Raw genomic sequence first — 12,408 nt, forward strand, 5'->3', positions numbered from 1 at the left:
TTCAGATCTAAAACCTCATGTTTAAATGATTTTCCCCCCCCTATTCTTATATATATATTTTTAAAAACAACATCTTCCTGACAAGTACAGTCACATCGATGTCGATACAAAACCAATCAACAACAACAGAAACGCAAATTTAAAAAAAAATTACTACAGAAATACCTACAGATACAAAAACATTGTTTGTGTTACTGTTGTATAAATCATTAGATGCGCAAAATGCTCGAGGTGCACTACCTGGCGCTTATTAAAGCTAGTTTACAGGTTTAGACGCCTCCGGCCTGGCGACTAACAAGCTGGCTGACAAACAGGCTGGATAGTCAAATGCTGCTCGTTAAGGGAAATAAGATACAGTCGATACTCGGCTACTTTGAAAACAATATTTTGAGCTGTTCGAATGTGCCATTTCTATTTGGAATATTAACACGATAGTGGAAGGTGAGAGAAAAGAAAGAAGAATGTCGAGCAAAAGACAAACAGAAAATGCATGAAATAATTCAGACTAATATTGTAATAAATCATGTTAAAAGCTTTGAGCACGAGCACCACGAGCGCACGTGTGTGTGTGTGTGTGAGCGCGTGAGCGCGCGCGTTGGCGTGCGCGCGTGCACGTCTCCATGGCAGCTCATTTACGGTCGGCCCGAGGCGCTCAGCCTATTAGAAATAAACAGTGGCGCAATAATGACGTCACAATAGTACAGCCCGCCCCCCCCCCCCCCCCCCCACAGGGCAATTTTACCTTGGAGCTTTTGAACTTTCATTTTTAATTTCTTCTCACGTGACGTGACAAAAACGGCTGCTCGTCATCACAAAAATGTACAGCAAAGAAAAATGTACAGTCATGTAGATTTCACCGCACACGATAAAACAATCCATTATTACCGCGAGTGGCTGGCGACTGTTCCAGGGGGTACACCGCCTCTCGCCCTGAGTCTCCTGCAATAGGCTCCTGCAGACCCGCAATGGAAATACATGATTATACAACACGCATACGTCATAAATGTGTTTAGATATGTATATGTGTCATTATGATGAATAATTGTTTAAGGGAACTAGAACTAGAAGTACACACGTGACATGCAGGAGGAGTCCAACATGAATTCACTTTTCCACGCGCACTTCTCGTCCACACCCGCCCCAATGCGCATGCGTCGCCAGGTAGCCCCGCACCGTTTTTTTTTTTTTTTTTTTCCTTTCTAAATATCCAGTCCGCCTCCCGAGGCCAGGTGAGACGATCTGGTGCGAGAGTTCGAGAGTCCTTCGAACAGCGAGAGTTCGAAGGAGACGAAGAAGGCGAACAATGTCAATTATGGGCAAAATGGGGGAATGGCAGGTATGTGCGACTTCTGCTTTAAGGCAAGCTCGGTCGTCAGAACGTGCCAAAAGTGTCGCAAGTGTCGACTTGTTGCATGGATCATCACGGTTAGGACTGTGAAATGTCGTCTTTGGGGCTTCGCACATTATTGACAATATATTTGACTTTTTGTTTTGAAACCCCTCGCGTCCAATTGTTTGCTTTTCTTGAATGTTGGCGCGTGTTTTAACTGAAGGACTGGAGTGGCACCTACTCTTTCATTTCGAAATGGCGATTTTCAAAATGCATTTGTTACACTGTGGAATTTGCAACTGTAGTTTGCAGTATTTTTTTTTGGATTGATCGATCGATCGATCGATCGATCGATCGATTGATTGATTGATTGATTTTGGGGCCTGCAGCGGTGTAAGTTTCACGTCGCGAAAAGACACTCACGTGCATTGCTGTCATTGTCAGCCGGTTTCGTTGCTCCTCGTCTCATTAATAACAACTACTAAAGGAGGACAGGAGGGGTGGTCCTCTACCCCCCACCCCCACCCCCAAATAATAAAAAAAAAAAAAATGTTAATCCAGATGTAAAAGGAGAGGGGCCAACGCCTTCCAGAGAGAGACCGGCGACCTGTCTGCCCACCGAAGGCCCTACTGAGGTGCGGGCTCAGCGGCCGGCGACAGGGCCGAGCCAGGCTGCCTTCAGACTCTCATTCACATGAAACGAGACCACGTTGTTGTGTTAATTATTGACCCCCCCCCCAAAAAAAAAAAAAAACCTCCCAGGTACTCAATGAACCTGTAGAGCTGCCCGCAATGGCTCAACCCTTTTTACCATAACAGTGTAAGAATAGACTCACAAGGTCTGCTGCACTCTCAATGGGATTAAAATAACAGTTTGAAAAAGAAAGGCTGACGACAAAGTGGGGTGGCTGCTATTTGCATAGACGTGCTGCTTGGACAACTTTTCCAAACAAACCCCCCCCCCCCCCTCCAAAAAAAAAAAAAAAAAAAAAAGTTGCAAAGTGCATAGTTTATTTTATTTTATTATTATTATTATTATTATTATTTTATATACCCGCGCAATGTCCACGGGTGTCGCGGGCGAGACGCGAGCGGAAGTGTGCGCGTGAACGAAAACGGTCCGCCGATATGCTAATGAGGCGCACAGCGACGCGCTCGCGCCCTCCTCCACTTTCCGCCGTTAGGGGGAGACCTCAGAGCGCGAGACGGCCAAAAGCCACGCAGCTCGATCAAAAGTAGTTTTGGAGCTGAGCGGGCAGCACACTTGACTGAGGGGGGGAAACAGGGCGATACCTTCACTCGATAGTCACCTCGGCGTCCCATGAAAATGCTCTGGAAATTAACTGATAACATTAAATATGAAGATTGCGAGGTAAGGGGCTCCTTTGGATTCATTTCGGCATTTGACAAATTGAGCTGACTCCGCGGCATTCTTGTTCTTTTCTTATTTAAATGACATTCTTTGGACAAGTGAAAGGGGGTCATGGGCATTTGTTTTTTTTGGGGGGGGGGGGGGGTGGTGGTGCTCATCCAAAAATACTACTAATTACAACAATACTCCCGCTACACTGGGGGAAAAAAAAAAAAAAAAAAAAAAAAAAAGTTGTGTACTTTATTTTGGGTTGCGCACGATCTACTAAACCGAAGTCATTTGCCCCTGTTTACCTGAAAGTATCCAATCGTATATTTTAGTGGATCACATTTTATACACGTCAATTCAAAGCTTTTCTTACAAAAATAATAATTATAATAATAATTACAATAATTATGATTATTATGAATAGCAGTAGTCGTAGACGTTGCAGCAGCATTTGAATACAATAGTAGTAATAATACTAGTTTATGTTCTACAATAACAGCAGCTTCCCTTTTCTAGGTCTATATCCTAAATTCAATTTCATTTTTTAAAAATGCTGCAGCGCGTCGAATTTGAAATTGGAAATGACATTTTGGGGGAGTATATTTCCGACGGCTTCCGAAATGGAATGCACATTTGAAACAGGCAGCAGGCAAATGCACGTGTTAAAACCAACATTTGTGATTATTTCCGAGGGAAAGAGGAGGAGAAGTTACGTCAGTTTATCGCATTTCTCTCTTGTGCAACTGCAACGACAATATGGAAGTGACAATTCAAATCAATATTGTTGGACTTGTGGCGGGCAGGTGTATGTAACACATCCCGTTGTTGTTGTTGTTGTTGTTGATTTTTTTCTTTTTTTTTTTTAGAGTGTGCCGTTTGAGTGGCGAGAGCACGCCGCCGCCGTCGCCGGTGGCCGGTGTTGTATGTGTGACTAAGTGGGCTGCATCGACAAAGTTAGGCAGCAATATGAGGGACTCGTTTGGGAGTGGAGAAGCCAGTTGGACGTGTTTGCCGAGCACGCTCGCCTTGACAGGACAGACGGTGGGGGTGGGGTGGGGGGGGGGGGGGGGGGGGGGGGAATAGAAGCTTGCAACCACCTTTGCGTTCGCGTTGTGCTTGTGTTTGTAAATGTTCTTCTATGCGGCAAAATATTGCTGGAAACATGCGAGATTTGGCATTTTTACCAAAACCAAAACCAAAACAATGTGCGCTTGGTCGGCAAAGGTGAGTGTGGTCGTGCGGACAAGTTGCGCCCGGTCCCGGAAGACTCGATTGGAGCTTTTTTTTAATTCTTTTTTTTTAATTGATGTTTATTTTTTAATTTTTTTTTGGGGGGGGGGGGGAGTCCCCGGTGGATTAATTGGAGTTCCATGGAGGATGTGTCAGAGTCTGAGGTGGGAAACAAAAAGTCTGGAGGCACACATGAACCGGCCCCAACTGCCATATCGTCGTCCTCAGAGGTGCACACACTTGCTTTCTTCCTTTCTTTCTTTCTTCCTTTCTTCCTTTCTTTCTTTCTTTCTTTCGTCTCGTCCACATCATTTTTTTTGGAGGAGGGGGGGGGGGGGGGGGATGGTTTTGTTGTTTGGGCCTGGGACCCTTTTAAACCCCCTCCCCTCTCGCTTCCCTGCCCTCTCGTTCTGATTCGTCAGAGGCGAGTGAATGTCCCTCTCTCTCTCTCTCTCTCTCTCTCTCTCTCTCTCTCTCCTTCCTTGCCCCCTCTTCTCTCTCGCTCTGCGATTAGATATTCGGATTCCTCCTTTCAATGGACGTCATTTAAGCGCAGACTTTGCGCCCCTGACTTGCGTCCTCCGCTGCACGCACCACTTCCGACTCTTCTTTCGGGCTTCTCCCCCACCCTCCTTTCATTTATGTCTGCGTATTACTGAAGTGCTCCGACAGCGGCGGCGCGCCGTGCCCGGGCTCGGTTAGGAGTCCAAGAAGACGAAGACGCGGCTAATATGCGCTCGAGCGCGGGGACGGCGGCACCGTGATAGCAGGACAAAAGAGAAGATCAACTTTTTCTTTTTCTTTTTCTTTTCTTTTTTTTTTTTGAGGAGGGGGGAGTGGGTGGGGGTGGCGGGAGGTTTCCCAACCTTAAATCCACCAACACCCTTGAATCTTTTTCTTTTTATTAGAGCCGAATGAAGGGCAATGGGGATGTAATTTATGATTTCTAATGGATTATCGCCATCTTGCTGGGGCGCAAATCTGAACTGCGGGGCCATCGCGATTTTTTTTGCAAGGGAGAAGAGTTATTGTTGTTGTTTTTGTTGTGTTTTTTTTTTCCCCTGGGGGGGGAATATTTTGCTTTGATTGGTAAAATCCCTTTCACGTTTTTGAACCTGTTCTCTCTATTTTTGAATTCCATCTCAAGATGTTAGTGCACAGTTTTTCCGCCATGGTAAGTTGCTGGAGCATCGGCGTGTCGCGTTTGACGGATTCGGTGCGCGAAGTAATCGTTTGGTCGTTTTACGACGACTTCGTTGCGAGTAGCGAAGCGCGTGTATGCGCGCGATGCGTCATTTGGAAAAACGCGCGGAATGTATATTTTGCTTTTGAGCTTTTCTGAATAAATCCAGAGAAAAAAAAAAGCTGCTTCATTTTCGTTTGCAAAACGCGGCAAATTGAGATCACTTCCTCGAAAATAATCCCATCATTTGTGTTACTTTAACACGTTTTCATCCTGTGCAACCGATGTACACGTTCGAATTAAATATATTCGAAGGACTTTTTTTTTTTGGGGATGAAATGTTTGCCTTTTGTTTCAAATGTTAAAATAATAATAATAATAATAATAATAATAATAATAATAATAATAAAAGACTTGAGTCGTGCACGCGGGCCTCGCGTGAAAGAGGCCAACAAATAAAGTGCTTTATATGTATTTTTGAGATGACTCTTTGCACCCCCCCCCCACCCCCCCACCCCACCAGGACCGCCACGACGGCACCAGCAACGGGACGGCGAGGCTACCTCAGCTGGGCGGCGTGGGCCAGAGTCCCTACACGAGCGCGCCGCCGCTCTCCCACACGCCCAACTCAGACTTCCAGCCCCCGTACTTCCCCCCGCCCTACCAGCCCATCTACCCGCAGTCTCAGGACCCTTACTCGCACGTCAACGACCCTTACTCCCTCAACTCCTTGCACGCCCAGCCGCAACCGCAGCATCCGGGATGGCCCGGCCAGAGGCAAAGTCAGGAGAGCGGCCTGCTGCACCAGCATCGCGGCCTGCCCCACCAGCTGTGTCGGGACTACCGCAGGGAGGTGCTCCTACCGTCCGGCCACGGCATTGACACGGGACTGTCGGACTCTATCCAAATCCATGGAATACCTCACTCTTTAGAAGATGTCCAGGTAAGCCTCATTTCTTGCTTTTTTTTTTTTTTTCTTTTTTCGTCTTTTGTAAATAAAAGGGGGGGGGGGGGGGGAATTGCTGTCGTAATACTGCACGAGAAGTTCCACCGTCATCATTAAATTGTTTGTTAAAAAACAAAAAAACAAAAAAGCAACGCACATTCTTAAACAATCGGTGTGCGCGTGGGTTTAATTCATGCGCTTTTTGTTATTTATATGACAAAGTCTACGCTTTTTTTTTTTTGTTTCTTCTCACGAGAAAAAAAAAGAGTTACACCGTTTTTGGTGACACGTGATTCAAATGGGCTAAACTGACGTCCATTTCAACTCTTTTTTCCTCGACAATAACCGAGTCACATATGTGACTTTAACACATTGGAACGACGTCTGAAGTCAATTCGAGTGACATCGACGCAATTAAACCAAATGGAAACACAATGTCGCATTGTTCTGCCTCAAATCGGATTGTTCTGCTTCAAATGTGCGATTAGGTTTTTTTTTCTTCCCCCTTTTAATAGATATATATATATATATGAAACGTGCTGCGATGACTAAAATGCGTGCTAAAACGGTCCCTAACCCCGTTTCTCACGTCTTTTAATCGGAAACAAACACCGCAAATCTTCTAATTAGTTCATAGGCCTTTAATAGGCTGCCGTCGTAATTACTATTCAATCGAGATTTGAAGTTGCCATATGAGCGTGCGCGTGCGCGTGTGTGTGCCACGCTGAGGCGGAATCAGGTCAGGATTGTGGGGCGACACAGCTTCGTTATTTAAGTCTGACATTGTCTTGCACTATAAGACGCCTTTAAAAAAAAACACACACACACGTTCGAAGTGCGCGGCGCGCAATATTAATAAGAGGTATCCTGCAGAGGCTCCGTGTCGGTGTAATTGACGCAAGTGTCTTTGTGCCTAAATGTGCTTTTTTTTGTTTGTTTGTGTGTGTGTGCGCGTTTCTGTCACAGCCTGTTGAGGATCAAGGAATTCACATTCCCGACCAGACTGTAATTAAAAAAGGTAAGCAATTTCCTCCCAGATAGATCATGCATGTTTCTGCAAGTTTACGCACACACGCGCGTGCGTGTGCGCCATTCTGCTCCAGAGAACTCGGCGCCGCAATGCCTGACTGCTCCTAATATGCGCTCGCCTATTTTTCATTACATGCTTTCCAAGTGCATCAAAGTGGGCTGCACCTTCCCCCCCCCATCCCCCCCCCCCCACCCCTCCTCCTCGTCGTCTTTCCCGCTGATGGAATTTACTGTCAGCGTTTCACGTCACGCGCGCACGCGCGCACGAGTTGAGCGGGGCTGGTGGGCTTGGCGGTGCCCCGGCGCCGCACGAATGGCCGCCGGATTCAGCGGCGTGCCGGCAATCACGCTGCACGGTCCAAATGCTCAAAATGGAAGTCGGGAGCCGCGGCTGGAGCGCATGCATAGAAGGGGCCTGCTGTGTGGAGGATGGGAGCGTGTCGCTTATAATGGTGGGGTGGGGGGGGGGGGGGGGCATGAAAAGGCAGTTTGCTATAATCGCGAGCGTTTGCAAATCTATTTTAAAGCCAATTGCCTTGGATTATGCTGCCTCTTGCGCGTGTGTGATACAGCGAGGGGGTCTTTTATTGTTAATGTCAGGACAAATTGGAGCTCACCAGCAGCCTTTTCAGATGCTTGTATTGCGTTATTATTCTTCTTATTATTAGTATTATTCGTATCGGCGTTTTGATTCCACACTCCCTATCCGCTATCCGCAACATTGATAATTGGCCTCTTAAATGTGTAATCTCTGGAGTTCGTTTGACTCCCATTGTCTCGATTAGGCTCCCCTGAGCCATTAATGTCACAACTGATCCATCCAAAAGCGCGCACACGCAGGCCCTCTTTGTCTCCGGTTTCTGGTTACTGCGCGCGCGAAGGCCGGCGCAGCAGCCACCACCGCCCTAGTTGGCTTATTTGCTGATTTATTTGGGGGTTGAAATCACACCCTTTACGTCAGTGGTGCACCGAGGGGGGCGGAAGAAAGTCCCTTGAATTGACCGACTGGAACATGTACGTTGCTTGCACGTGATTACAAGGCGTTAAACTAACATATATGATTTGATTATTGTCGAGGAAAAGAGGGCCAAATGGAAAATCGTCGTCCCCCCCCCCGCCCCCGCCCCCGCCCCCGCCCCCGCGTGTGTGTTCGGGTGATTGTGGGATTAAAAAAAGAAATATGAGGTTTGGGCGGTCATATTTATTGTTTTGAAAAATGACCATTTTTCTTCTGGCGTGTGAAGGCTGCTGAGAGTATCGACATGTGCTGCTCTAACCTCCAATCTCATTTAGTTAAGGCTTTGCATTGCATGAAATTCACTGAGCACGACCCCCACCCCTCTAACCTCCTCCTCCCTCCGTCCCTCCATCCCTCCCTCCCTCGGCCCTCATAGGTCCAGTGTCTTTATCCAAGAACAACATCTCCGGCATCCCCATCAACAAGGACGGCCTCTTCGGCGGGGTGGTCAACCCGAACGAGGTGTTCTGCTCGGTTCCGGGTCGCCTGTCCCTCCTCAGCTCCACGTCCAAGTACAAGGTGACGGTGGCCGAGGTGCAGAGACGCCTCTCGCCGCCCGAGTGCCTCAACGCCTCTTTGCTGGGCGGCGTGCTGAGGAGGTGAGAAAGACAAACCAGCGTGGGCCACACATCGCTCTCTCTCTCTCTCTCTCTCTCTCTCTCTCTTTTCTGCACCAAGAATAATTAAAATCGACCAAGCATGACACCTCGCCGCTGCATTTAAAGCAGGAGGGCTCTGTGTTAAATTCCATATTAACTTCACCCTCTCTCGCCTTCTGTCAAATGAATAGAGGCGCTTTCGAGCCGAGCTCTATAGGCCCACTGAAGGCATTACGCGTGAAAACATTGCTCTCTGGTGAACTGTCGACTGAAGTGCCGCAGCCTGCGATAGAGCTGCCTGTTAACCAGGGCTCCGTGTATTCGTCTGCCGCTAAAGGCACCGGGCTTCTTTAAAAAACAAACACACACAAAAAAATCTTATTCTTTTTTTTTTTTTTTTGGGGGGGGGTTCACAAATTGGCACACTTGAAGACCCAAATTAGAAACGACCCAAGCTTACTGTGGTATCATGTGCATACTGCAAAAATGCAAAATCTTATCTTATGTTTTGACTTTTGTCTATTTTCAGCAAGACAAACCCCCCCCCCCCCAAAAAAATAAACAAAATTAAAAAAAGACTCGTTTTAATATACAAGCTCTTATTTTAAGTCAATCGATACTATTCTAAATGACTTTGGCAGATTTGGCAGACTTCTTCTAGGGACAAAATGTCTTCTTTTAATTGAAAAAAAAAAATATTCAAGTAAGATCTTGTTATCTCAAGACAAAGCGTCAGTGTCAGTCAAAACTGTCTTATAAAAAGTAACGTCAGGTGTTTTCACTCGAACTGCGATAAACCGACGAGATTCGGCAGTTTTGCGGCGTCGTGCCGTGACACATATCCATCCCATCATTAGCATGTCGCAAAGCAGACATGGATTTATTTGCATGCCCGATGATCAATAACATATTTTGGATTTGAGAAAACCCGATCCAAATCGACCCGGGACCCGTTTTAAGCCCCCGCCGCTTCGCTTGAGGACCCTTATTCCTAACCTGCAGGATGTTTTGCTCGCAGGGATTAAAACAAGTTACCGCAGTTGTTTCGTTTGATTTATTTGGACTATTTGCATATTGCCAATTAAGAAAGAGGTGGGGAGGTGGGGGTTGGGGGGGGGGGGGGGGGGGGGGGGGGGGGGGGGGGGGGGGGGGGGGGGGGGGGGCTGTTGACAGATTAGCCCACTCAGGAAATTCCACCACCAAATTGTGTTCCTGTTCCAGGGCCAAGTCTAAGAATGGAGGGAGATCCTTGAGGGAGAAGCTGGATAAAATCGGTTTGAATCTACCTGCAGGCAGACGCAAGGCGGCCAACGTCACCCTGCTGACGTCACTAGTAGAAGGTGAGTCGAGCTGCAGCAAATCACGTTTTACAACGCGATATCAGGTGCTGGCTTTTTTTTTTTTTTTTTTTTGCACTATGTCGCCTTCCCCCCCCCCCCCCCCCCGCCCCCCCCTCTGTGTTGGAAATCAGCAAATGCGCTCATGCGTGTAATGTGGAGCGACTTTGCCTTGCAAGTAATAAAGCATGAAGGGTGTGTGTGTGTGTGTGTGTGTGTGTGTGTGTGTGATCGGTGCTGGTAATTCTAGTGGCTTTTCTGTGGCTCTCCACCGACATGTCGACGGCTGCATGGCCTACTTTTACGCGCGGAGGGGGCGACTCGGTGTTGTCGTGTTAATTATTGGGTGCCGCTGAGCCGTCTCGCCACGTGGACGAAAAGTCAATTGATTTATTGCTCCAAACATTAATAACGTCTCGTTTGAATGGCACCTCCGTGTGTGTGTGTGTGTGTGTGTGTGTGTGTGTTGCATATACATGTTGAAATTTCCGCCGCATATGCGCGAAGCCTATTTGGAAAGAGGTTTATTGAAGAAATGGAGTTCGTACAAGGTCGATGGTCCGTTGGTTCCTGTTAATCATTGTTGCACAACACAATGCAATATTCATGATTTCGTTTGTATTGTAAATGCGAATTGTGGAGGTGTGTGTGTGTGTGTGTGTGTGTGTGTGTGTGTGTGGTGGTGGGGGGCAATTAGCGCACGCATGCTTCCGGTTTGCGGCAGAAAAAGCGATTGTTCACCTTCCGCCGTTCGAGCCCCCGCAGGAACGAGGCGGCGATTGTATATCGCGTCTTTTAATTGCGTTTATTTGACGAGGATTCGGGCCGCCATTTTGGATTGCATTCGATCCCGCCAGTGTGTGAACTGCTGTGGGATTTGATGTCACCCTATTTAATAACAGGCGAACCTATTCGAGCTCATGTTTTTTTGTTGTTGTTGTTGTTTTCTCCACCTCAACACACACACACACACACACACTCACACACACATTTGCTTCTCTGTCGTCAGGCGAAGCGGTGCATCTCGCCAGGGATTTTGGTTACGTGTGCGAGACCGAGTTCCCCGCCAAAGCAGTAGCCGAATATGTAAACCGTCAACACTCCGACCCAAACGAACAAGTCCAAAGAAAAAATATGCTACTGGCTACAAAGTAAGTGCACTCTCCGCTTTGATTCGATCTGGAAGAAACAGCTGCACGTTTTATGCAGAACATTTGTGTGTGTGTGTGTGTGTGTGTGTGGGCAAAGCCCTGCAAAAAAATAAAGAAATAAAATAATGTTTGCATATATAAAACAATACATTAGATTTTAATCCATGAACACAGTTGTGGTTACAAATGAATACATTTTTTTTTTCTTGAAATGAGCAGGTGCGTTTCATCTGATGACCACCTGATATTCGAATTTGAAAAAAAAAATAAAAAAATAAAAAAGGAAAAAGAAGACAACGAAGGTAGCTAAATTAAAACAGACGAATGAAAAACACAGTCGTCGCGGAAAAATACAGCAGGGGAAATGTCGAAATGTTCTTCGTCGGTCACGTGGTCATGCATTTGCACCCCGTTTTTGTTTTTTGTTTGCATTTTATTCAAGAAACAAATCAGATGTATTTGTGTCACCAACGGGCTGTTTTTTTTTTAAGAGTAAAAAAAAAACCCAATGACAATAAAATAATAATAAAAAAGCAAACAGACATTTTCAATGGCGCGTGTGCATGTCCCACGTGATATTAGCTTTGAAGGAACAATATCATTTATGACAATAATAACCAATTACGTGTATCTACGACATACTTACCTGCATTTGCAGACTGATAGGCCATTTTGGACACAAAAATAAAGATTTACAAAAGTAACAACAATACGAATAACGTAACAGGTGCGTGTCACTTGATGGATAGATCGCGTAATATTCGCTTTGAGGGGAAAATCAAATCCAAACATTTTGCAGAGGATATATGGACATACTAGCAGGGCATTGTTTTTTTAGTCTACGAAGAGAGAAAAAAATAAAATAAAAAAGAATCACCTGATTGATGTCACGCGATATTCACTTTGAGGGGAAATAATAATAAAGATGCAATCGTGTATATTTGCATACAGTCATTTTGGCGTGTGTCTTCCGCGTTTTAGTCTGCTATATATCTATTTAAAATGTAGCAGGTGCAGGTCAAGTGACTGAAACCACCAAAAGGGAGAAATGTGCTGCTGAATTTGCATACTAACAGGCCCCTTTGCGGTCGCGTGTCCGCAGGCAAGTGTGCAAGGAGTTCACGGACCTGCTGTCCCAGGACCGCTCGCCGCTGGGGAACTCGCGGCCGCAGCCCATCCTCGAACCGGGAATCCAGAGCTGCTTGACCCACTTCAGCCTCATCTC

At 46.4% G+C, this 12,408-nt stretch overlaps 1 protein-coding gene across 4 annotated transcripts in view; it reads left to right on the top strand.

Annotated features, from left to right (window-relative positions):
- Positions 1 to 1,224: 1,224 nt before the first annotated feature.
- The window catches only part of tfap2a (transcription factor AP-2 alpha), a 12,771-nt gene continuing 1,587 nt past the window's right edge, over positions 1,225 to 12,408 (top strand). Inside the window, exons 1-7 of one of the 4 annotated variants that reach the window (XM_061666676.1) lie at positions 1,225 to 1,336; positions 5,627 to 6,046; positions 7,016 to 7,067; positions 8,473 to 8,695; positions 9,917 to 10,035; positions 11,042 to 11,183; positions 12,286 to 12,408. The exon at positions 12,286 to 12,408 is cut by the window's right edge and continues 1,587 nt beyond it. In XM_061666676.1, coding sequence (XP_061522660.1) covers positions 1,304 to 1,336; positions 5,627 to 6,046; positions 7,016 to 7,067; positions 8,473 to 8,695; positions 9,917 to 10,035; positions 11,042 to 11,183; positions 12,286 to 12,408 — 1,112 coding nt within the window. In that variant the 5' untranslated portion in view covers positions 1,225 to 1,303. Of the gene's footprint in view, positions 1,337 to 2,566; positions 2,703 to 3,770; positions 4,151 to 4,766; positions 5,095 to 5,626; positions 6,047 to 7,015; positions 7,068 to 8,472; positions 8,696 to 9,916; positions 10,036 to 11,041; positions 11,184 to 12,285 lie in introns of those variants that run through there. The other 3 variants (XM_061666675.1, XM_061666674.1, XM_061666677.1) reach the window with 3 other exon arrangements.

The sequence above is a fragment of the Phycodurus eques genome, chromosome 21, assembly GCF_024500275.1.
Source record: "Phycodurus eques isolate BA_2022a chromosome 21, UOR_Pequ_1.1, whole genome shotgun sequence".
Lineage (NCBI taxonomy): Eukaryota > Metazoa > Chordata > Actinopteri > Syngnathiformes > Syngnathidae > Phycodurus > Phycodurus eques.